A 26,966-nucleotide genomic window follows, 5' to 3' on the forward strand; every position below is an offset into this window, starting at 1 on the left:
TTTTTGGATATTTTTCAATGAATAGCACTATGCATGTGCTAAGAATTTCATGAAAATGTGGCTCATCTGATATGGATAGAAACAAGCTTTGTTGAAGGTGTGCCATACAGTTTAATTTGCTCCTGCCCTTACTTGGATTTGTTGAGTGAACCTGAAATTTTCCTGCAGCTGGAGCTGTTACCTCCACATTCCCCACATTTGTCAAGCTTCGTAGAGGACCCAATGACATGGTCACAACCAGCTTTGACACACTGGCCTTGAACACAGATGGACAGGCTCTCCGGGCCACAGAGCATCCCATCAATTACCTGTGTAATAAAACGGATAGATGTTATAAAGGAATCTACCAACAAGCACAGAAGAACAAAGGACCCTCGCACAGGTAAAAGCAAGCAGACGAACACAGTGAAGGTGACAACAAAGATGATGATAAAAAACGTCCAGTGGGCTCAATGAGTTCACGTCAGAAGTTTATTCACAAAATGCAATGGACTCGACACGACTTGTGTTTCAGCCACAGAGACCTGCCTCAGGAGTCCCTGTTGTGTGTAAGTATAAGATGTTCTGAGCAATATACAGAGAATGGAGACAGAATACCTAATAACTGATGGCGACATCAGCTGTGAACGCTCTTATCTTCTTACATCAGTTATTAGGTACGCTGTCTCCATTCTCTGTATAGCACTCAGAACATCTTATGCTTACACGCTACAGGCACTCCTGAGGCAGGCCTCTGTGGCTGAAACACGATTCGTGCCGTAAATTGCATTTTGTGAATAAACTTCTGATGTGAACTCATTGAGTCCGTTGGACATTATTTATCATCATAAAGGAATTCACATCAATGGTATTATTAGTATACTGTTTTGTAATATCATGAACAGAAGAGTACCGCCAACAACCAAAAACTGCACAAACAAAGTTATACTGGATTGCTCCCTAAAAACTGATCTATTAAGTTAATTTGTATCTGATGGACACCAGTTAGCTATCATGCAAAAAACACCACTGAAAGGGAAATGCTTGCTTGTTTTTTGACTTCAACATTTGATTCTCTTTGGCATCATGGTCTTAAAGATCTTAAGTACCATAAAATAAAATTATTTGCATTAAATATTTGCAACTAATGTGTAGTAACTGCAAATATTTTCCAAACTTTAGTAAACGGGTCCGTAGTCTTGTTTTCTTTAGCAAATGAGATCTCCACCAGAACAACTGAGAAGTTTTCTAGATATTAAGAAGATCGCTTCAGTGTCAGCTTTGGACTTTATTAGTAATTAATGGGGAGGAGGGGGAGGAATAACTGTTAAGCCTTATGTTTCTATGTATCCAATTTTCCTTTTTGCTTTCTCCTGGCCTGGGGATTCTCTTTCTTATTAGTAGCTTCTTTAAACAAGATTTATGGTATATTTTTGATCTGTGTTTCTGAAACAAGAGTTACTCTTGTGAAAGTATAATTGAAAATTATAAATTAAAAAAAAGAAAGAGAACTCCACCTTTATGAAGGCAATGTGGTTATAACCAGGAGTGTTTCAGTTTGGCCGTGAGATGGTACATTTTTGAAGAAATTCACTCAAGGCGGTATACAGCAAGAATAAGTCAAACATAAGCAATAGACAATTACAGCAGTAAAAACATTCAAAAAACAATACAAAGGATGATGTGGAGGGGCATAATCGAAAGGGACGCCCAAGTTTTGCTGAGGACGTCCTCGCAAAACGTCCCGGTGGAGGGATGGGGAAACCCGTATTATCGAAACAAGATGGACGTCCATCTTTCGTTTCGATAATACAGGCAGGGACGCCCAAATCCTGAAATTTAGGTCGTCCTTAGAGATGGTCGTCCCTAGACTTGGTCGTTTCTGTTTTCGGCGATAATGGAAACCAAGGACGCCCATCTCAGAAATGACCAAATGCAAGCCCTTTGGTCATGGGAGGAGCCAGCATTCGTAGTGCACTGGTCCCCCTGACATGTCAGGACACCAACCGGGCACCCTAGGGGGCACTGCAGTGGACTTCATAAATTGCTCCCAGGTGCATAGTAGCTCCCTTACCTTGTGTGCTGAGCCCCCCAAAACCCACTACCCACAACTGTACACCACTACCATAGCCCTTATGGGTGAAGGGGGGCACCTAGATGTGGGTAGGTTTCTGGTGGGTTTTGGAGGGCTCACATTTACCACCACAAGTGTAACAGTTAGAGGGGGATGGGCCTGGGTCTGCCTGCCTGAAGTGCACTGCACCCACTAAAACTGCTCCAGGGACCTGCATACCGCTGTGATGGACCTGAGTATGACATTTGAGGCTGGCAAAAAATATTTTTAAAGATTTTTTTTGAGGGTGGGAGAGGGTTAGTGACCACTGGGGGAGTGAGGGGAGGTCATCCCCGATTCTCTCCGGTGGTCATCTGGTCAGTTCGGGCACCTTTTTGGGCCTTGGTCGTAAAAAAAACAAGACCAGGTAAAGTCGTCCAAGTGCTCGTCAGGGACACCCTTTTTTTTCCATTATGGGTTGAGGACGTCCATGTGTTAGGCACGCCCAAGTCCCGCCTTCGCTACGCCTCCAACACGTCCCTGTGAACTTTGGTCGTCCCTGCGATGGAAAGCAGTTGGGGACGCCCAAAATCAACTTGTGATTATACCGATTTGGGCGACCCTGTGAGAAGGACGCTCATCTTCCGATTTGTGTAGCAAGATGGGCGTCCTTCTCTTTAAAAAATGAGCCTGCTAATGTACTACTTACAATGTCAACACAATGCACAATAAAGCATTTTAATAGACATCACAGGGTATAAGCCAAGATGGGACATATAGATAGGACAGAGTAATAGGAGTAAGAAAATAAGGGGATTAATTTAAAGAAAATTGCAAATGAGGTCAGAAAGGTGCTTGAATATTATCTTAGCTAGGGTAGGAGTGAATAAACATGTCCTGCTATAGTATGTGCAGCCAGTGTCACTCATTATGTGTGTGACTATCAAGTTAGTTACTTCTTCCATTAACGGCCTGATTGAACAGCCAAGCTTTCACCTGAAGTAGAGATAGTCTTGTGTTAAGTGAAGCCTTTCAGGGAATGCATTCCAGAATGTGGGGGCTACTCCGGAGAAGTATCTGGCAGGTATCACATCGTGTGATGTCCGGACAGGGTGTGGTTATGGATATTCCTTGGGAGGACCTTAGTGATCTTGGAGGTGTGTAGATATTCTATTTATAAAGGGCTTGCACACTACTAGTACCATGGAAACAAGTGTCTCAGATTTGCCTGCTGAATTCTGATAAGCAAGTTTGCTATAATGACCATACAGAAAAAGCAGAGCCTGCAATGTAATAAAGATACCACTGGCCAGCTTCAACTCCTCCTCCAAAGTAAAGGCATTGTTGAAGCTAATAATTGCATATTTTTGCAAACAGTGAAATATAGGGTCCAAGAAAGAGATTTCCCCCTCCCAGCTCCCCATAAACTGGGCATGTCAAGATTTGTAAACAAACATTCTATATACAAAATAACTTTTTCAAACATGGGTCCTTAGAGATGGTCATCCCTAGACCTGCATTTTGTCGGCCTAACAAGACAGATGGCATTTGGGCACAAGAAGATAGCAGTGTGGTTCCCTTGAAAAAGCCAGAGGGCGAAATGGGTCCCCATTGGGAGCGCTGCATTGAGCTAAGTGTCCGATATTCTAGTGCCTAAAAGGAAAAGGTTTTGATGTTGTTATTTTTAATGCAAAATCAAAAATCAAAAAAGCAAGTGCATTGAAATAAGGAGGTTTATCTGACCTATGATTAAGTAGATTGCCCGTTGAGTGCTAATATGGTCTGTACTTTTGCACTGAGGGCTTCTGAGGTATTTTCCTCCAAGAAACTTTTAAGCTTATTGTGGATGTACATAAGTACATAAGTATTGCCATACTGGGAAAGACCAAAGGTCCATCAAGCCCAGCATCCTGTTTCCAACAGTGGCCAATCCAGATCACAAATACCTGGCAAGATCCCAAAAAGTACAAAACATTTTATACTGCTTATCCCAGAAATAGTGGATTTTCCCCAAGCCCATTTAATAACGGTCTATGGACTTTTCTTCAGGAAGCCGTCCAAACCTTTTTTAAACTCCGCTAAGCTAACCGCCTTTACCACATTCTCTGGCAACAAATTCCAGAGTTAAATTACACGCTGAGTGAAGAAAAGTTTTCTCCGATTTGTTTTAAATTTACTACATTGTAGCTTCATCGCATGCCCCCTAGTCCTAGTATTTTTGGAAAGCGTGAACAGATGCTTCACATCTACCCGTTCAACTCCACTCCTTATTTTATAGACCTCTATCATATCTCCCCTCAGCTGCCTTTTCTCCAAGCTGAAGAGCCCTAGCCGCTTTAGCCTTTCCTCATAGGAAAGTCGTCCCATCCCCTTTATCATTTTCGTCGCCCTTCTCTGCACCTTTTCTAATTCCACTATATCTTTTTTGAGATACGGCGACCAGAATTGAACACAATATTTGAGTGCGGTCGCACCATGGAGTGATACAAAAACATTATAACATCCTCATTTTTGTTTTCCATTCCTTTCCTAATAATACATAATAATAATGCCTAAATTAGAGCGAGTGTATTCTATAATAATGCACATAGACTTTCGTAATGCCTATGACACGCCCATAACCACACCCCCTTGTGCAACTTGCAATTTACGTGTAGCATGCTACAGAACATGCTTATACTATAAGAGTATAAAAAATATTGATCACAGTTTGGAGTTGGAAGGATTCTTATGCATCTGTGCAACAGGTTTCGTATGAAGTAATGGCAACAGCTGACATCTGTAAACCATAACTGGTGATCCCTTATTATTTTATCATGATATTGTAAACCACTTACAAGCCAATATTCGGCACTATTTAAACATCTGGGAACAGCTCCTGGCTGGTTAAGTAGTTAATATCAGCACTAATTGACATTATTCGCTAAGCATGTTCTGTAGCATGCTACACGTAAACTGCAAGTCGCACAAGGGGGTGTGGTTATGGGCGTGTCATAGGCATTACGAAAGTCTATATGCATTATTATAGAATACACTCGCTCTAATTTAGGCATCAGGATTTACACCAAGTAAAACATGATCTACATAGACACAACTAAATTTGGTCATGTGGAGAGTCGCTCGGCATTATTCAATATACCGCGTGGAACTTTAAGTCTATTCTATAACATTTAAATGTACTTTACAGAATACACCTAAGCATATTTTTTTTCTCTGCGTGGATTTCTCAAGCGTCATATACAGAATCTAGCCCATAGTGGCTAACTGGCTATATTGCGTAATATAACCAGCTAGCTGCGAATATTCAGTGCTTCACTGGCTAAATTTAGTGGCCAAATAGGATTGCCTAAATAGCAGTCCTATCTTTGGCCACTATAAACTTAACTGGCCAGCGCTGAATATTAACTTGGCTGGTTAAGTTTAAGTAGACCTGGATTTTCTGATTGCAGAACTTAGCCAGCCTGCCTCCTGCAGGCTGAATATCAGCCAGTTGGACTTTATTACCTAGGTGGTATATCAAATAACCTTGATCCTAGTGGTATCTTTTTACCCATTGACATAAGCTTGGGAATGAAGAACCTGTACCACACATTCTGAACTTCGCATTCCATTTTCACTATGCAGTAATTACATGTAAACAAAAAGTAGAAGTCATGTCTGACACATGGATAAAACCAGAAGGTCTTCATTTTATTCCCACTGACTTTGCTAGGAATCTTATAACCTTATTTATATGGCTTTTCTCCTATATTAAACAGATGAACAACAAATCTTACTTTGGACTCAAAGACTTTAAATTCACTCCTGCCTCTGGCTCGGCAAACCAGCTTGCAGCGGTCTCGGGGGGAAATCCCGGAATATTTGGGGATCCACTCTAGGAGGTTTCCATCCAGATCTGTGTAGTTATAGCTGTTATATTTCTCACACTGCTGTTCCCTGAAGCTTTTCCCTGAAAAGAAATAATGAAATAAACTGGTGAAGAAAGTCAACCAATTGCAACATAGTAATAGTCAGGTTTCCTCAGTCCTGATGCTAAGGAGGAACAAACAGGGTCCCTAAGCCTGCCTAAATCTGAAGAAGATATAGCCTGCTGGTGAGCTTTGGGACCCTCTTTTAAATTTCTGCCCTTGGCCCCTACATGTTTGACAGGGAGCTCTGGGCCTCCTCTAGATAGTGGTATAAGGTCATTTTCAAGCACTAAAGGCCAGTTATACTAAAGGATTTTCCCATGTTGGGTTTATGGCCTAAGCATAAAATTACATGGTCAAACATTCTGACTCATTTGAACAGGTAGCAGACTGACATGACGGTCCTCAGAGATAGCCAAAAATTCAGCCTGCAACGAAATGTGAGAGAACCTTCTCTAGGCATCATACTGTCAACAATAATCCCTTCCCTTTTTGCTAAATTGGGAGACTCTCCATCATGGCAAAACCATATTATACTTGATGTCTTATTTGAGAGTCCTATTGAACATGCCAGTGGCATTCCTAGCCTGGATGCCACCCGGGGCAGAGCGGATCACTGATGCGGCCCCCCCCCCCCCGCAAAATGACACCTCCCCCCCCCCGGCCAAATGACACCTCCCCCGGGTGCACGCCGCTGGGGGGGGGGGGGGGTGCCGCGGCGCGTGCCTGTCGGCTCCGAGTTCACTAACTTTGCTTGTTCGCTGCAGCTCCCTCTGCTCTGGAACAGGAAGTAACCTGTTCCAGGGCAGAGGGAGCTGCAGCGAACGAGCGAAGTTAGCGAACTCGGAGCCGACAGGCGCGCGCTGCCGCACCCCCCAGTGGCGTGCACCCAGGGCGGACCGCCCCCACTGCCCCCACCCCTTGGTACGCCACTGGAACATGCTCCTTTTTGATCAGTGCAGGGCTAAATTATGGCAGACTATCAAGCAGTTACACCTACAGGAGGGGATTCAGTAAATGAACAAGAGGGGCTCAATGGCAACAATATAGCACCTCCTACATCCACAAAAAAACAACACGTGGGGCTTAGTAGCCCCTACACAGTAGTTTCTACCCTCACAATTACAAGAGGGGCTCAGCAGCTGCAACACTATATCTTCACTCCAGCAAGAACACCAAGAGGGGCTTCGAGGGCTCAGCCTAACACCTCACATTCCAATGAAAAACAAGAGGGAATTAATGACCCAAATATAACACCTCCCATACCAATGAAAAACAAGAGGGGCTTGTCAGCTCCAACAAAAGCATTCTCACCCCCAGCGGAGATGATGGGACATGGTGACTCCAACAAAACACCTTCCATCTCTGCAAAACACTACCTGTTTCCCTTCTCAGTCCCCTTTCTCTCTGTAAACTGTACCCAACAGCATCTTGCTCTCATTCTCTCTCTTACTTCTTGCACTTCCCCTCACTGTCTCCCATTCCTTCACCCACAATCCTGTCTCCTTATCTCCCCTCTCTTCCCTCACCCACTCACCCCCACTACCTTCAGTTTGCCTCCTGCTGCCAAATCCCCTATCCTGACCCCACCCCACCCCTCTTTGCCCCATCCCTTCATTTTTCTTCTTGTGCCCTGAACTTCCCTCACTCTGCCTAACACCCCTTCTTCCTCTTCTTTTACCTCACATGCCACTCTTTCTTTCCAGCCTGTCCTGACCCTGACCCCATCTCTCTTCCCCCCTTGACATCCTAAACTCTCTCCTCTGTACCATAATCCCTCCCATCTGTACCCCCTTTTGCCCCATTCCTTCTCTCTTATCATTTCAAGATCCAGCCCCACCCCAAACTCACTCCTTTGTGCCCCACTGCCCCCAGCACTTCTCTCTTTTCCCTCTTGTTTCCTATACTCCCCTCTCTTTGCCTCCCACCTGACAAGGAGAAAAGGTATTGAACTTAATAATAATAAGTCCCTTTTCCTCATACCTCCATTACAATGATGACAACAAAATTCAATGGAATTCAAACATGTGTGGGATAAACATAAAGGAATCCTATTTAGGAGGAATGGATCCATGGAATCTTAGTGGAGATTAGGTGGCGATGCCGGTAATTGGGAAGCAAAACCGGTGCTCGGCAGACTTCTATGGTCTACGCACTGATCATGACTAAATAGATATGGATGGGCTGGAGTGTAAATTTTAAGGAGTTTCGACATTAGCTTTAGAACTTAGTACAAGAACAGTGCTGGGCAGACTTCTACGGTCTGTGCCCTGAGAATGACAAGGACAAATCAAACTCGGGTATAAAGTATTACATACCATGTAAAATGAGTTTATCTTGTTGGGCAGACTGGATGGACTGTACAGGTCTTTATCTGCCGTCATTTACTATGTTACTATCCTGCTTATTTTCGACGGAGAAGGGCGCCCATCTTCCGACACAAATTGGGAGATGGGCATCCTTCTCCTAAGGTCGCCCAAATTAGCATAATCGAAAGCCGATTTTGGGCGTCCCCAACTGCTTTCCGTCATGGGGACGAACAAAGTTCAAGGGAGCGTGGACAGGGGCGTGGTTAGCAGATGGGCGCCCTCGGCCGATAATGGAAAAAAGAAGGGCGTCCCAGACGAGCACTTGGCTGACTTTACTTGGTCCTTTTTTTCTTGCGACCAAGCCTCAAAAAGGTGCCCGAACTGACCAGATGCCCAATGCATGCCAAATTGGAGTTACCGCCATGTTACCATGTGGCCCTTGCAGTAATTTCAATTTTGGCACACGTCCGCTATGCGTGTCTGAAAAATATTTTTTATTTTTTGACATGCAGCAGCTATGCGCATGGTGGCATTTGACCTACATAGACCATCATCACTCGGTTACCACATGAGACCTTACTGATAGGTCAATGACTTGCGGTAAGGTCTCAGATCCAAAATGAACGCGCAGCAATTTTCATTTTGCCGCACGTTCGTTTTCGGCAAAAAAAAAAAGCCATTTTTGTAGGTGCACTAAAAAATGATTCTGCATGCGCCCAAAACATGCTTCTACACTACCACAGGGCATTTTTCAGCACACCTTAGTAAAAGGACCCCTCTGTTCCTGTCTTATACCTCAAGAGAGGACTTTAGTTTCCATCGCAGTTATTTGTCAGAGGTAAAGCCATAATAAAATATTTCACTGTATCTGTTTTTTAATTTGCCTATACACAGGCTGGTTCTTTGTTCCATTTCTCCTCAGAAGCCAAGCTATAGACCTTCAACCACACTACAAGCTGGCACTGCCCTTGATTGTCAGTCTCTTAGTATCACAACAGTTGGAGACACAGGGCGTGAGAAGCTTCCAGGTGAAAGAATAAAGAACTCTTGTGTAACTGTGGGCTGGCACAGCAGTTGAATTCATGCCATAGAATTGACTAGAGTATGTTGTTATGAATGAAACACACCTTCCAGGGAGATTTTCTTCCAGGGTCATGTAGGAGAGGTGAAAAACAGCCAAAAGACATTCCATGTAAGTCTGGTTATCACACTAGTTCTGGACTCATGACCATTTCAAGAACTGGCTACAGAGAAAGATGTATCATTGTGGTAGCTGGACCAAGAGAATGGAACCAACTGCTGTTAGCACTTAAGACCCAAAAGGTACCTTTGATTTTTTAGAACATAAGAGTAGCCTTACTGGGTCAGACCAATGGTCCATTTAGCCCAGCAACCTGTTTTCCAAACAGTGGCCAAGCCTCAGAGTTCTCATATTTTCTCTGTTCCCTTCCTATTCTGTTTCTTCTTTTTCTATCCTACACCGAGAAAGATGTGGAAGAGATACTAGTGCCAGAAATGACAGAGCATATACATAAACATGGAATAAAGCCAACATGGGGCTAGTCAAGGGATATCTTGCCTCAGCAATCTACTACATTTCTTTGAAGGAGAGGAGTTGTTTTAGTCCAGTAGGTAGAATTGATTTTACTGCACCACTGGATTGTTACATGCTAGCTCCTGATGCAGCCCTTTAGGAGGGCAAAACGTGGTCGTTTCGGGCCTATTTTAAATAATGTGGTGAATAAATTATTTTTCTCAACATTATCACTGACGATTCGCATCTTTTTTTCTATTCCGTGCTGGATCTTGAGAATCACAGGCCTGTTTGTTTTTTTTGGTCTCTCACCAATCTACTACATTTCTTGAAGGGGTGAGCCGGTCAATATTGAGTATTTAGATTTTCAAAAGGCATTTGACAAAGTATCTCATGAAAGACTCCTGAGGAAATTAAGAACTGGTTAAAAGAGTAGGGTTAAATGGTCAGTATTGGAGATGGGTAGATAGTGGGGTTTCCCAGGGGTCTGTGCTGGGACCTCTGCTTTTTAACATATTTATAAATGATCTAGAGATGGGAATAACTAGTGAGGTAATTACATTTGCTGATGACACAAAAGTCATTCAAAGTTGTCAAATCTCAAGAGAATTGTGACAAATTGCAAGAGGACCTTATGAGACTGGGAGACTGGGCAGTCAAATGGCATATGACGTTTAATGTGAGCAATAGCTAAGTGATGCAAGGTTCAACATTAGGAGTCACTGACCAGGAAAGGGATCTAGGTGTTATTGTCGATGATATGTTGAAACCCTTTGCTCAGTGTGCAGTGGTGACTAAATAAACAAATAGAATGTTAGGAATTATTAGGAAAGGAATGGGAAAAAAATGAAATTGCTATAATACCTATGTATTGCTCTGTGGTGCACACTTCGAATACTGTGTGCAATTCTGGTCACCGCATCTCAAAAAACATATAGCAGAATTAGAAAATGTACAGAGAAGGGTGATAAAAATGATAAAGGGGATGGGACAACTTCCCTATGAGGAAAGGCTAAAGTGGCTAGGGATCTTCAGCTTGGAGAAGAGACAGCTGAGGGGAGATATGATAGAGGTCTATAAAATACAGTGGAATGGGTAGACATGGATCGTTTGTTTACTCTTTCCAAAGGTACTTGGACTAGGGGGCACACAATGAAGCTACTAAGTAGTAAATTTAAAACAAACTGGAGAAAATGTTTCTTCACTCAACGTGAAATTAATCTCTGGAATTCATTGCCAGAGAATGTGGTAAAAGCAGTTAGGGGTCCTTTTACAAAGCCGTGGTAAAAAAATGGCCTGTGGTAGTGTGGGGGCGTCTTTTAGGCACGTGTTGGGCCATTTTGTATTGCGGCTGGGAAAAAGGCAATTTTTTAATGGGTTGGGAAATGGGCCTGCGCTAATATTATAATTAGCGTGTGCCTATTTATGGCCTGAGCCCTTACCACCTCCTATTGACCTAGTGGTAAGGGCTCATGTGCTACCCACGTGGTAACCATGCAGTGCGCGCTAATGTGGATACACTGCCGGTTACCGCCGGAAATGCTCTCCGCTATACAAAATACAAATGGACATGAGCAAAATCCACTGCTGATTTCTATGATAAGCAGCATAAAATGTATTGTACTTTTTGGGGATCTTGCCAGGTACTTATGACTTGGATTGGCAACTGTTGGAATAGGATGCTAGGGGTTTAATGGACCTTTGGTCTGTCCCAGTATGGCAATACTTTTGTACTTATTGTCTACTGCAGGATTCGGCTCACGTCAAAAATCCGAATTACCACTAGGCGCACATGTGACCGTGGCGGTAGTGCCAACTGAGCACATGCTACCTGAGCGTTAGTCCTCCCGCACCTTTGTAAAAGGGCCCCTTAGCTTGGCAATGTTTAAAAACGGTTTAGATAATTTCCTAAAAGAAAAGTACTGTACATAATCCATTAGTAAGAAGGACTTGGGAAAATCCACTGCTTATTTCTAGGATAAGTTGCATAAAATCTGTTTTACTTGTGACCTGGGTTGGCCTCTGTTGGAAATAGAAAATTGGGCTTGATGGACCTTCACTCTATCTCAGTATAGCAATGCTTATGTTCTTATCCTGCTCTATGGACTATTTTCTCCTCTTACCACTTTACTATTTAACAGAAGGGAGGGAAGGGAGGGAGAAGAAGGAGAATATAAAGGAATTTTGAATGCCACAATACTCCCAAGGTAAGAAGCAGGTGGTTAATTTTCTCAACAACTCACTGTCTCGCCTCAATTGTAATCATTTTCCATCCATCCAATTAATAATATACAAGTTTGATTAACGTCTGAAATAAATGTGTATATTTGCACTGAATAATGGGTCTTGCTATTGCTACTCTGGAAGTAGATTCACATGAGGGACAAGCATTCTGTGAACAAGTTGATGTCTGAGTGGGAATGACATGTGTCCAAAAGAAGCACAGCAGAGGCAAGGGTCCACCCTACTTCTTCAAACCAGGGGATGTTTATAGTTTTGTGTTTTTTTCCCTTACAGGTAGAGGACATGCAGTCCCTGAGCATAATCTCTTTGGACAAGGGTATTTACTTATGTATTATATCTATCCTTGTTTGGAATCACTGCATCAATGTGTTCAGGTTCGAATGTCGGCAAGTAGTTCCCATACTAATGCTGGAAACTAGCTTGAAAGCTCCTACCATTGCTATTACTACTGCTTATGATTGAGCTAAGCGCTGTTCCGATTTTTACATTTATGTATTAAGTTAGTGAACTAGAATACAAATTAAGAAAGTTAATGATTAAAAATTTGTTTTAAAATTTAGAACTGATGATGATTTGGTACATAACGCTTAGGTAGCAATGACTTTTATGAACTAATATAGTGGTACTGCTGAGGTTCTTGAAATTGGGTTCTAAGGTGTTTATAATTATAGCAAGTTTGGATTTAGGCATAGGCAATTGCCTAGGTGCCAAATTAGTCCTGCTTACTTTAAGGTTAGGCAGCAGCACTATGATCTTCATCTACTTCTCTCCTGGCTCTCCAGTTTTTAGGATTTCTGATGTCCCTGGAATCTGTTGACGGGTCTTGCCTGTGGGTACCAAAATCTTAAATCCAGGCTTGAATGTGTCTGCATTAATAACTATTATAGCAATGCACACAGTTGACCATAAGTAATAAAAAAAATAATATTCATGCTAGCTGAAGTATAAACTGAACTTTATGTAAGCTGGTAGTGTAGATTGGTAGTTGAACACTTGGGAAATCCAGGGGTTCATTTCCAAAACAATAAAACAAAGAACATCATAAGGTGGCAGAAAGATGGTTTTCTCTCAAAAATATCCAAGTTGTGATTTTCAACACCCCAATTTTAGATGTTTTGCTCCACAGTTCATCCAAATTTCAAGGGGGCGTGTTGAGGGTATGTTTTTTGCAAAACGTCCAAAATCGGATTTAGATGTCATATCAGAAATGCCCCTCCACATGTCTCAAATTTAAAACTCTTTCAGTCCTGTACCAGGAGTGAATATCAACCAGATGTCCATGGTGATCAATCATTACTCAAATGGCACACATACTCAATCTCTTGCCAAACTAGGTAAAGAGAACTACACTTAGAAATAAATTATTAAGGACCATTATCCAACAGATCTCTGAAAATAAGGATATTTCTCAGAGCAAAAGGAATGATCGGATTCAATGAAAGCTTGATTTAAAATGAAATATGGGATCAGGTTAGTGGTCTTTATCTCTGCTCCTTGTTTTCCACTAACAGATTGGCAATTTTGAGCTCTTTACAGTTAATATTCATGTAATACATCTGTACGAATTGGTGTTTGATTCAGGTTAACTTGCATAGTTTAGCTGTCTCAAACATGAAACCTGTTGGTGGCTTACAAAGGCCATTGCCTAAGGGGTCCCTCTTACTAAGGTGCGCTGAAAAATGGGCTGCGCTAGTGTAGGCTTGTGTTTTGGGCGTGCGCAGATCCATTTTTATAAATTGTAAACCGTTCTGTCTTGCAGTAGCAATAAGATACGGTATATAAATTGACGTAAATAAATAAATAAAATAAATTTTTCAGCGCGCCTGCAAAAAAAAAATGCCTTTTTAAAATTTTTGTCAAGAATGGACGTGCGGCAAAATAAAAATTGGTGCACGTCCATTTTGGGTCTGAAACTTTACCGCCAGCCATTGACTTAGCGGTAAATTAGCACGTGAAACGGCACTTGGCGCGTGTAGTGGACGCGCGTCAGAAAATAAAAATGATTTTTTTCGGATATGCGTATCAGATGCACACCAAAAATGAAATTACTGCAAGAGCCATGCGGTAGCTGGGCGGTAACTCCAAATTGGTGCATGTTGGGCGCATGTACACGCTTACACAGCTTAGTAAAAGGTCCCCTAAGTTGGATGTAATGCTGAATCCTTAGTTATGCCCGTCCTGTCCCCCTGCAATCAGCACCTCTTCAATATGTGTTTAATGGGGTCAAACTGGTAGTTTACCAGTAAGGCTAGCTTTTGCTCTCCAGGTTGGGCGGTGCTGAAGATGTGGCAGAAGCAGTGCTTATGGTGTGGAAGAGGTGAAAGGGGAAGCCCAACTACTGCTGAGTGGTGCCATCTACAGGCTGGAACTAAGCTATACATATATTAGGTTGCAAAGGTAATCGTGGTATGTGGCTCCTGGCCAAAGACTTTCATTGCAACTGCTGGGCTAGGAAATGTCATAAATAGAGAAAATACATTAGGAAGGAAGGCTTATGGAATCATAAAAATTTAAATCTAACTTACTCAGTAGAGGCCAGGCAAAAATAGAAGCAAGATAGACTTGATGATTCTGGAGAAAAATTGATTCTGTCAAAACATTCATCAAGCTTTTTTTAGGAAAAAAAAAGAAGAATCAAAAGTAGATTTCATGGAATTTACATCTGGCTTTTCTGCAAACATGAAGTAGAATTATTTTTCAATTAGGCATTGGGCTTCTCAGACTTCCTCTCATTTTCAAAGAGATCCATTGGGAAGAAAGATAACAGATTTGCCCCTAGCAGATTTGGATGAAATGTAAAATTTCCAATGAAATGCAAACCTGAATGAATTGTGTATTGGTTCAAGTATGACTGTGAACCTTTTGTCCATCAGCTCTAGTGCCTGACTCAGTAGGACACTGGATTTGCCATTTTATCACTTTATTTGGCTACAGCACATTTTCTTCCTTCTACGCATTGCTAATTAACACCAAGATTACTGGTCCTATTTGCTAAATGCCCATTCCTAATTATTCTGGGGTCTCTAGTCCTTTTGTTGTAAAGTATATAGAATTCTGAATTCCAGAAGGCTTGTTTTGCCAAACTCCAAAAAAAGTTCATGATATAGTAATCCTGATAGGTTCAGTCAGCAGGCAGGTTGGTTTTTCCACTGGAAACAAGACATCCTTTCAGCTAGCTCAGACATACAAGACCTTGGGAGGTTGCACTCATATCTGGTTTCCAGAATGTCTACTATGAGGGTTCATCAGACATTTCTGCATTTGATCTGACAGCCACAGTAATTATCATGGCTTGGCCAGCTGGAAGACCAAATATTTGGCAAACCTCAAGGACTAAGGTTGGGAATTCTGATTTTAATTGCATGTACCTTCCCTAAACACAGGTTGAGGTGGAAGGTTCTATGCAAATACATTTGGTAGTGCAATATTAAAGGGTGATTTACCCCTTGGCAGGCATTCCTCAAAGTTGCATGACTGGTACTTCACTCTTTGGCCTTCACAGTATTTCCCTCCATTTTGAGGCTCTGGGTTGTTGCATTCTCTATATGAGAAGTGTACCCCTCCTCCACAGGTACGGGAACATTCACCCCAGGGACTCCAGGCTCCCCAGTTTCCATTCACTATCACCTGTAATACAGAAACATTTTAAACAAAAATGTTGTAATGTTTTATATAGGAGATATTTTATTAAAGAGCATTAAGCCTTTAACATGTGGTTAGTGCACACAAACAGGCTACCACAGAAATGCGTTAAAGTGTTTTGTGATATTTTGCCTGTTTGCGTGCGCTAACCTGTGCATTACCAAATTAAAAAAATATATTTTTGAAGGGGGTGTGTCAAGGGCAGATAGTGGGTGTTCCTGTGTTACCCAGCTAGCGTGTTATCAATAGCACATGTTAACTGGATAACGCAGAGTTAACATGGGAGCATTTAGTGCTTCCTAGATAGGAGACGGTCAATGCCCCCATATTAACTTTTTGCAGGTATCACATGTTAATGGGAACATTAGCTCATGACCTGCAAAAAACCCCAAAAAACTAAGTAAAAACCCTGACAAAGTGCCACATTAAATCTGGGTTTAGTGCACAGGAAAGTCCCTCATTAAAACATGTTAATCTCAGATTTTACCGCCATAAATTGATTTCTAATGCACAAACTAGCTGAATTTTTATCCTTTCAGTTTGTTAGTGGATCTGGGGTTTTGGCATTTACAGGATCTACATTTTGCAGAAATGCTGACATTTACAATTCTTGAATTCTGCATTATTTGGTTGTCTGGCCTTTTTAGACGATACATTCATCGGAGCATTGAATATTTTCTGTCTGTGTATTTTACCAAAGTCTTTGGAAATCAAAACACCTTACATCTCCAACAAAATTACTGAAAATCATCACATTTCAAAAAGTTTTTTTTTTGAAGGTAGGGGCCAAGAGTAGATTACATTGGGCCCTGTTTACTAAGCCATGCTAAGGGTGCGCTAGCATTTTTAGTGTTCGTTAAACGCTAATTCACCCATAGGAACATATGGGCGACTCTAGCATTTAGCATGCACTAAAAACACTAGCGCACCTTAGTAAACAAAGTCCTAAGTATGAAAGCTCCCTAAAATGTATTTCAAATGTATAGAAATCTAGAAATGAGTGAGTGAGAAACAAAACTTTGTGGTAGTCGATCAAGAGACCTTAATGACTTGTGCAAACATTAGATTAACAGTTTAAATAGCATGAAATAATTGTTGCAGAATTTTATTTTTGGTAATATACTGTTTGCCTAATTATTTGCACAGTTAGCAAACATGTTGGTTCTTGAACATCTGCATAAAACCACTTGTTAAAATGTAAAATTTGTCCACAGACTGCTGCTTCTTTTTATTTAGACTGAGTTGCTATGATTGGGCTGGACTTGTATCTGCACAGACCTGTTAATTTGACAGTACTATTTAATGCTTTGTGTTGATTTCAATCTAGGACAATATTTTTACGCCTCTTGCCCTAAACTGGCACTGGTAGAGCTTCACACATGAACACTGAAAAGTGGCACACAGTGCAGAGATTGGCACCCGCCTCCTAAGTGATAGGCCATGCATTTTCTGGTTAATTTGCAGGTGTGGCCACCTCCAGGCCACTGGGCACAGTTTGTTCAGTCACAGAATGCTTTGAAACAGAAGTTAAAACCCAGAGTTAAATCACATTTTCCCTTGTAGGCTATGTGGTTGTGCTAATTGGAGGGGGGCAGGGGGAGTACAATGAATCTCATGTAACTAAGAATGTCAACCTGGTGATACAAACCAGTAATTTTGGCTGCACAGTTTGGAAATACAACCTAACTTGTTGTACAGAGCTGTTAATCTCAGAGTCTCAATTTCAGGTTCCACTGATGCCAATGCTCCCTTTGATACTTCAATCCCCTCCAGGAAAAACTTACCAATAGAAGCAGTTGGTAATGATTATTTTATGGGATGTGAAATGCTTCTTAACAATTGTCAATTTGAGTACCTTAGGTCTTACCACCTCTTCCTGTGCCAGGCATACACCGTCCCAACAGAGCTTGTGGGTTCCACAGGATGTTCCATCTGCCCAAGGCAAACTACCATTTTTGGTGTGACAGAGGAGTTCACCTTCTATCCTGCACCAGAGCTGTGAGCAAATGTCCTCCTCAGTTGTGTTTGGACAGTGCTGGAATTCTCCCCCAAAGACTTGCTGGCACTGGCGGTTTAAATCATACATGCCATACTGGCCGGGGAGATCTGCAGGCAGTGGGATAGGTGTGGCTGGAGCATCAAGAAGGCAGTCTCCTATTGTTAAAAAAAAAAAAAAAACAATCCGAAAAGGTGTGTTGGCTGCACAGTCCCAATGAGATAAGGCTAATCCAAAACATTTATTTCCAAAGGTCAAAGGGGCATTTGTAGACAGTTGCAGAAGATGACAGTGATGTGCTTTCATTGGACATGAAACAGAAACATTGCAACAGAACTTCCTATGTTGTTTCATTTTGATTTTAATACAGAAAAAAACAATATTTTGTTCATGCTTGTTTGTCTCTCTCTCTTTAAAAAAAATTTTTTTTTAGGTTCAGGCCATATCCTATATAATAATTCTCACCTCCAACATTCTATGCGTCGGCCTGCCTGTGTCCGTAACTTTCTTCACAGATGGGCTCCGAAGCCCTTAGGGTTGGCAGTGGGAAGGGGGGGCTCGAGAGGGTCGCGGCAGGGGGATCCAGGGGTCAGGAACTCCGAGGGGGGGTCGGGAAATTGGAGGAAGGGGGGTCTGCAAATCGGAGGGAGGGAGGCAGGGAGGTGGGGTCTGGAACTCGGAGAGCGGGAGTGGCCTGGAACTCAGAGGGGGATCTGGAATTCGGAGGGGGAGGGGTGGAGGGAGGGAATCTGGAATTTGGAGGGAGGGAGGCAGGGAGGTGGGGTCTGGAACTCGGAGAGCGGGAGTGGCCTGGAACTCAGAGGGGGGTCTGGAATTTGGAGGGAGGGAGGGAGGAGGTGGGGATCTGGAACTCGGGGGGAGGGAGGGAGGAGGGGTCTGGAACTTGGAGGAGGGGATGAGAGGGGAGGAGGGCGGGAATGCACCACCTATACAAAAACTAAAAAAAAAAAAGAAAAAAACTCGGAGGGAGGGAGGGGGAACACGGAGGAAGGGAGGACACTGGAACTGGATGGGACACTCGCACCCAGTCTCACTCTCTCTGTCACACACACACACTCGCAGATTCACTCTCTCTCTTTCTCTCTCACACAGTCACTCTCACATACACTCTCTCAAACATACACACTCCGAGGAAAACCTTGCTAGCGCCCGTTTCAATTGTGTCAGAAACGGGCCTTTTTTACTAGTAACAAAGAAATTCCAAAACCCTGGGCTCTTCAGTTTGGAGATGAGCTGGCTGAGGGAAGATATCATAGAAGCCTATAAAATCCTGAATGGAGTGAAAACGGTAAATGTGAATCAGTTGTTCACTCCTTCAAAAAGTAGACAGACTAGGGGACATTCCATGAAGTTACATAGTAGCGTAAGCAGTTAGGGGCCCTTTTACTAAGACGCGTAGGTGTCTATGCACACCCAACGTGCACCAAATTGCAGTTACTGCCCGGTTACCGTGTGGCCCTTGCGGTAATTCCAATTTTGGCGCGCATCTGCTATGCACGTCTGAAAAATATTTTTATTTTCTGATGCGCAGCAGCTACGCGCGTCAAGTGGCATTTGATGCGTGTAGACCATTACTGCCTGGTTACCACATAAGACCTTACCGCTAGGTCAATGGCTTGTGGTAAGATCTCAGACCCAAAATGGACATGCGGCAATTTTCATTTTGCAGCACATCCATTTTTGGCAAAAATTTTAAAAAGGCATTTTTGTAGGTGCGCTGAAAAATAATTCTGCGCGCGCCAAAAACACGTGTCTACTCTACCGCAAGCCATTTTTCAGTGCACCTTAGTAAAAGGACCCCTTAATATAGCAGGATTTCTAAATGGTTTGGGCCAATTCCTGGAGGAAAAGTCCATAAACCCTTTTTAACGTAGACCTAGGTAAAACCAATTTATCCCTGAGGTTAAGCAGTATGAAATCTTCCTACTTTTTGGGACTCTGCCATGTACTTGTGACCTGGACTGGTCATGATTACAAACAGGATACTGGACTAGATGGATCCTTGGTCTGAGCCAGTAAGGCAAATTTTATATTTATTCTTATGGTACTACAGCTTGGATAGAGAAGGAGGGACTGGGGATTGCTCCTGCCCCTTTTTCACATATGGATGCTGTAAGATGTGAAGATAAACTCCAGAGGCATGGGGTTGTGGCAGTAAATCTGTTGGGGGTGGGGAAAGAGAGAGACTTTTTGATCATTTTGGCAGTGTTTTATTTTTAGTGCGTATGATTGCAAAACTGTATGCAGTAGCAATGAAACAAGCCCCCACAAACCAAAAGGAAAACAAAACACCCAACCAATGAAACAGTATTTAAAAACAAAATGAAAAAAAAAAAAGCCCTGCATAACCCTAGAAGGTGCCATTCTGGGAATACAGAGGTTGGCAGGGATCAGATTATATTAAGGTGATGTATGTGCTGGAGGCTGGAGGGAAGATGAAGGGAAAGAAGGAGGAAGAACTAGATGAAGAGATGCAGACTAAAATGGAAAAATATCAAAAGGACAAAAAAGTTATAAAAGCTTATATGTACATAAAGAAGAATAAAGAAAATGGACAGATCTTCTTAGAGAAAGGGATGGACATATATATAACAGGGAAAGAGAGAGAGAGAGAGCGAGAGAGAGAAAGAGAGAAGGAGAATGTTACAAAGAAACTAATAAAATAAAAATAAAAAAAGTGAGAAATGGATTAACTCCAGAGATTCTTACCATGTCCACTGTCCAGAAAATCAGTGATGTACATGGCACTGCACGGGGACCAGGGCAGGGTTTTGTTTAGCTGGATAAACAGAGGTGCCATCATGTGATGCTTTCCCAAATGCCCGAAGAGACGCTCACAAATCTTGGAGTCATCGTGGGGCATGCTAAGCACATGTCCTATGGATGAAGAAGGGAAAGAACCAAACTGTTTAGATTTGGGAGTAAGAGAGGGGAGAGAAGGACACATTGCATTTCCATGGCCCACATTAAAATGCCTCCTCTTCACTGAAAGCTCTGAATGGCTCAATTCAGCATCCTAAAGAACTCTCCATAAGTCAAAGTGCCCTGGAAACCAAGAGGGCCAAGGAAACAGAAAGTGCTTGAAGGTTTCTAAATGAGAGATATCTGTGGGATTTTCCAATGGCCTGAGAGTGCAACTTGGATGGTAAGGTTTATCACAGTAATCATAGCTTGCAGAGGTATGTAAGGTCTTCCCATCCGCTGATCCCTCTAAGCTGAGCAGGGGTCCTGCAACTGCATTGCTAGCAGTGGGGGTGGTACTTCAATATTGTGTTTTCAATTGCTATGGACCAGGGCGTAGCTAGGCGGGGCATGGACCCTCACAGATTTAGCCCTGGCCCCCTCTACTTTCGACCCCCCCCCCCCGCCACTTTCGACCCCCCTCCCCCCGCCGCCGACCCTCCCCCACCGCCGCCAGGTATCTTTGCTGGCAGGGGTCCCCAACCCCTGCCAGCCTTAGTCTTCTTCAGCACCGGTCTCCAGCGTGTTCGCTGATCTGTGCCGTGAGTCCTGACTGACGTCCTGCATGCACGGCGGCGGCGGGGGAGGGTCGTCGGTGGTGGTCCGAAAGTGGCGGAGGAGGGTCGGCGGTGGAAGGGGGCTGGCGGCTGGGGGAGGCGGGCTAAAATGTGCCCCCCACCTTAGGCTCCTGCCGAGGTCTGGCTACGCCCCTGCTAGGGACAGGCAAGTTCCTTGCAATCCTGCAGAACTTGCCTATCCCTCACTTTGGAAAATGTGACAGTGAAACAGCACCCCCAACTGGCAGGACTGGAAGTGGAGGACCCCTGCTCAGCTTAGAGGGAGCAGTGTTCCCATTCTGTGTGCATTGTCTTCTACTGGGCAGGAGAAGGTGATGAGCTGTGGTTATTACTACGGTACTACTTCCTCCTCTGCTGGTTTTACTCTGCAGTCAGAACAATTTAGGCCCTTATTTGTGGGAGTTTTAAAATGCATTTTTGTTATAATGGGGGGGGGGGGGGGGGGGCCCGGTATGCTTGTTTACCTAGGACAGTGATTCCCAAACTGTGCTCCGCAGCATCCTGGTGTGCTGCAGCGAACTTTCAGGGGTACTGCGGCGCATCGCTCCCTACTTTCCCCCTCCCGCAGGTCCAGCATCTGACGCTTCCTGCTTCTTCCCCTGTCACCGCAGCAGTGCTTGCAGCTTACATTTTTAGGCCATCCACAATTCACACAGGCACTGTGGGGACTTCCCTCTGCTGTGTCCGTCCCTTGCAACAGGAAGTTACATCAGAGAGGGTCGGATGCAGCAGACCGGGAAGGCCCCGGTGTGCCTGTGTGAATCGTGGACAGCCTGAAAATGTAAGCTTCAAGCACTGCAGTGGCGGCGGGGGAAGGAGAAGGAAGTGGCAGCGATCCTGGACCTGCAGGAAGGAAGGTAGCGAGCGATGCTGGATTTAGGGAAGGCAGAGGTGAGAAGAGGGGGCTGCAGGGAGGCAGAAGTGTGCTGGTGTGACAGGAGGGGGCCGCAGGGAAAGGGAGACCCATGTGGGGGGTGGTGGTGTGGAGACCCATGTGGCTGGGGAGGGGGGGGGGGGGGAGGTGCCGTGAACCAAAATGTTTGGGAACCCTGGCCTAGGACCTACCACAGAGTTAATCCTGCCCTTCTCTAACCTATGATCCAAAGAAAGGAAGGTGAAATTGCACTTGCTCCTGCTCTACCTGATTCTGTATTTTAAAATGGACCCAGCCAGCTCTAAGGCCAGAGCTATTTTGAAATCCAGAACCAACAGAACAAATGTGAATTGCTCCTGTCTCCTTTGGACAAAAAAAAATATATGTAGTAAGGAGATGTTTAGGGATGTGGACAGGTACTGAGGGTATTTCTACAAATTGGGTGCTAACATTAACACACCAAATATATGCTTAAATGCCAAAATTCCACCTAAGCATGATTCTGTAAAACATTTATACCTTACATAGTAAGAGGATTACATGAGTTGCCCTATTGGTGCGATTTGAATCCTGGTCCACCAGTCTAACCATTACGCTGCTCCTCCACATGAAAGCAGATAAGAAGCTAATGCAGAGCCATTAGAAAATGAGATCAAAATACAGCAAAGGGAAGCTAACATGAAGAAGCAGACAGAATGACCTTCTTGTGAAGAAAGTATAAACTGGTGCTTCAGCTTGGAGATGAGATAATGGAGAGGACGTGTTCAGAAGAAGGACTATAAAATCATGAACGAGCTGAACAGGTAAATGTAGAATGGTTATTTAACAGCAAACACACCATGAAATAGACGGGGGCCGGGGCTGGGGATCCATAGTAACCGCAGGGACGGGGCAGGGACAGATCCCATGGGGACGGGGACAGAGCCAGTGAGGGCAGGGGCAAACTTTGTCCCCATGTCACTTTCTACTTTGAAGCCTGTTGATGAACTGGACTGTTATTCATGTTTGATTGACGCAGACGACAATATTTTTATTTTTTGGAAAAACAAGCAAACATGTTAGCTACAGCTAGCAAAATTTGCATGGGGAATCCTGTTCATCCTGCTACCAGCACATCTTCTAAGAAGACATTCTATTGAAGGAGGGACTGTGGAAGACAGGAGAGCTAGACTGAATTGTTGGTGACTTCTTATTCGTCCACAGATTTAAAAATCTCCCCTCTAGGGCATACAGAACGGGTTGCATTTTGTACCCCTGGACAATTTAACAGGGTAGATTAGGATTCCTTGGGGTAGTCAAAGCCAGCTATTGTTAGGGTTGGGAGGGGACAGTTTAGTGGTGATGGGAGGGTTATTATAGCTGCTAGTTGTTATTATTGTTTTCTACTTGTAATTTATACACAACAGTTGCACAGCATATTGTTCCTTTTTATACTTTAATAAAAAGATTTAAATATAAAATCATAACTGTTTGAGGCTTCTGTAGCTGAGAACAGAGCCCATGGGGATGGGGTGGGGACAGGGACAGAACCTGCGGGGATGGAGACAGGGCCTGCGGGGACGGGGTGGGGATGGAGACAGAACCCATGAAGACAGGGTGGGGACGGGGACAAATTTTATCCCCGTGTCATTCTCTACCATGAAAACTAGGAAACTCTTTTTTTTTTCACTCAATGTTCTGTCAAGCTGTGGGGTTAGTTGCCAGAAGATGTGGTCATGGCTTTTAGCATAGCTGGATTTACAAAGGATTTCCACAACTTCCTGAAGAAAATGTACATAATAGTCAGGAAAACTTGGAGAAGCTACTGCTCATCCCCGGGAGAGAACAACACGAAATGGATCTAATTTTTAGGATCTAACGTGTACTTGTGTCCTGGATTGGTTGCTCTTTGAAACAGGATCAGTGGCGTAGCCACAGGTGGGCCTGGGTGGGCCAGGGCCCACCTACTTAGAGTTTAGGCCCACCCAACAGTAGCACAAGTTTAGTGGTAGCTGGTGGGGATCCCAAGCTCCACCAGCTGAAGACTTCTGCCTAATGGTAACAAAAACGCTACTCTCAACGATACCGGAACCTGCACATGCTCAGTTTTCAGCGCATGCCTTTGCAGACTGCCAAGGTGGAAAGAAGCGTTTTCCTGCCAGCTTAGATATTTTTTTGGTGGTGGTGATGGTAGTGGTGGTGGGGGGGGGGGGGGGGGGGGCGGGGGGGAAGAACACTTGGTGCCCACCCACTTCTTGCCTAGGCCCACCCACAATCTGTTGTCTGGCTATGCCCCTGAACAGGATGCTGGCCTAGAGACCTTATCTGCAGGGCCAGTGTTATGTATGCTGGGGCACAGGGCAGAGATTTTGGATGGGGCCCAAAGCTCCATAGAAGACACTTCCTTCTTCAGCTTTGAAGAGGCCCTCTGTGAACTGGAAACCCAGAGCAATTGCCTAATTTGCACCCCTGCTTATGCCAGCTTTGTCTGATCCAGCATGGAATAGCTTATATTCTTTGCTTCTCAACAAGGTCATAATGATAGTGAAGCAAGACAAGTCATGTAGCAGACAAAGATGGTGCAGCTGCAAGAAGAGACATTGCCTAACACCTCTCTCTGGAAATGCTGATTATAGAACTACTCTTCTTCAAGAGCAGTCACATTCCATTACATCGCGGGTCTTATATTCCACAAAAAACCTTCACAGTTCCATGGGGATAACAAAAGACTTAAAACTAGAAACAGCAAATCTAGGAGTTACGTTAAAATACCAATGTCAATCCATGTAAAAATTCCATGAAATTAAAGGAGACTCTTCTTCTGACTTACCCAACTCATGAGCCAATGTGTAGGCTGCTTGAAGCCCATCATCTTCGATGACAGAACAGCTTCTGTTGGGGTCACACATTGTTCCTATGTCTGCCACTCCCAGGGTATCACAGCTCTGATGCCCACAAAAGTCCTATAGCCCAAAGCAAAATAAATACATAAATAAAAATGACTGAAGTATTACTTTCGTAACAAACCCTTCCCTAATTCTTCCAGAAGCCCCCAAGTTGTGTAAGCAGACTAAATCAATACCAGGTGGTATCTCATCACAGTCTATTTCAAAACTTAACCTCTCTTTTAACTAAATAATATGGAATTCCAAAATGACGGGAGGCTGCCTTGTTGAATTGTAGAACGAAGCAGTTATGGGTGAGTGAAAAAGTATGTCAGCTATTTAGTGACAATCTCTGTTCCTAAAATGTTATGTACCTGGTGGAGACGATAGTATCATTCTGGTATCTCCCTATTTTGTTATTACTATTATTATTACTAAGGATGGGCAGCCCCAAAATTTTCATTTCATTAGTTTCCAGTGTTGTTTGCAGCGTTGTTCGTTTTCTTAGGCTTTGATTAGTCTTCATTTTCATTTCGAGGCAATGTCATTAAGAATGCAATCTCTTTGGAAATAGTGTGTCTCCTTTGCAAATAGTACAAACTATTTGTAAAGAGGGTACACAATTTTGGAAAGATTACACTCTTTTTCCAGATAGTTTGTGCATGTATGATGGTTTGTACATGTGTGATGGTTCATGCGTGTGTACACTATTTGCAAAAAGGGAACACTCTTTCCAAAATGATGTGCACTATTATCGACAAATGAGAAAACACAAAATGTGTTTTTTTTCTGCTTGTTTTTGTTTAATGACATGCAACCACATGGGATATATTGTTGACATTTCCTATGTCACCACAACCTGGTCAGTATTCTCAATGGAAAAGAGTAGATAGTGGGGTTCCCCAGGGGTCTGTGCTGGGACCAGTGCTTTTTAACATATTTATAAATGATCTAGAGATGGGAGTAACTAGTGAGGTAATTAATTACAAGAGGACCTTACGAGACTGGGAGACTGGGCATCTAAATGGCAGATGACATTTAATATGAGCAACTGCAAAGTGATGCATGTGGAAAAGAGGAACCTGAACTATAGCTACGTAATGCAAGGTTCCACATTAGGAGTCTCCGACTAGGAAAGGCATCTAAGCATCATCGTTGATGATATATTGAAACCCTCTGCTCAGTGTGTGGTGGCAGTGGTGGCTAAGAAAGCAAATAGAATGTTGGGTATTATTAGGAAAGGAATGGAAAACAAAAATGAGGATGTTATAATGCCTTTGTATCACTCCATAGTGCGACCGCACCTCGCATATAGTGTGTAATTCTGGTCACCGCATCTCAAAAAAGATATACTGGAATTAGAAAAGGTACAGAGAAGAGCGACAAAAATGATGGCTGAGGGGAGATATGATAGAGGTCTATAAAATAATGAGTGGAGTGGAATGGGTAGACGTGAATCGCTTGCTTACTCTTTCCAAAAATACTAGGACTAGGATAAATACAATGAAGCTACTAAGTTTACACTTTAAAATGAATTGGAGAACTTTTTTCTTCACTCAACGTGTAATTAAACTCTGGAATTTGTTGCCAGAGAATTTAGTAAAAGCAGTTAGCTTAGCTGGGTTTGAAAAAGATTTTGATGGCTTCTAAAAGGAAAAGTCCATAGGACTTGGGGAAAATCCACTAGAATAAGCAGCATAAAATGAATTGTACTGTTTTAGGATCTTGCCAGGTACTTGTAACCTGGATTGGCCACTGTTGGAATAGGATGCTGGGCTTGATAGTATGGCAATACTTACGTACTTATGTACTTATGAAACCTTACTGATCACCCCCATTTCATGTCAATAAACAAGAAATATTTCATGGAACACCCATCATCCAAGACAATGAGATGGAAAATGTGTGTGCCAGAAAACAAAAAAATGCAAAACAAAAATAAAAACAAAAACAAGTACCTCAGCTGCGTTGCTCTTGGCACTTGGGCTTGGAATTCATGGAAT

At 43.2% G+C, this 26,966-nt stretch overlaps 1 protein-coding gene across 1 annotated transcript in view; it reads right to left on the reverse strand.

Annotated features, from left to right (window-relative positions):
• ADAMTS8 (ADAM metallopeptidase with thrombospondin type 1 motif 8) overlaps window positions 1-26,966 on the reverse strand; it is a 74,698-nt gene that overhangs the window by 10,090 nt on the left and 37,642 nt on the right. Inside the window, exons 3-8 of the mRNA XM_030221392.1 lie at window positions 24,909-25,041; window positions 20,396-20,563; window positions 17,525-17,823; window positions 15,471-15,654; window positions 5,809-5,981; window positions 133-308 (exon numbers count right to left, since the gene is read on the reverse strand). Coding sequence (XP_030077252.1) covers window positions 133-308; window positions 5,809-5,981; window positions 15,471-15,654; window positions 17,525-17,823; window positions 20,396-20,563; window positions 24,909-25,041 — 1,133 coding nt within the window. The remainder of the gene's footprint in view (window positions 1-132; window positions 309-5,808; window positions 5,982-15,470; window positions 15,655-17,524; window positions 17,824-20,395; window positions 20,564-24,908; window positions 25,042-26,966) is intronic.

The sequence above is a fragment of the Microcaecilia unicolor genome, chromosome 12 (assembly GCF_901765095.1).
Source record: "Microcaecilia unicolor chromosome 12, aMicUni1.1, whole genome shotgun sequence".
Classification (NCBI taxonomy): domain Eukaryota; kingdom Metazoa; phylum Chordata; class Amphibia; order Gymnophiona; family Siphonopidae; genus Microcaecilia; species Microcaecilia unicolor.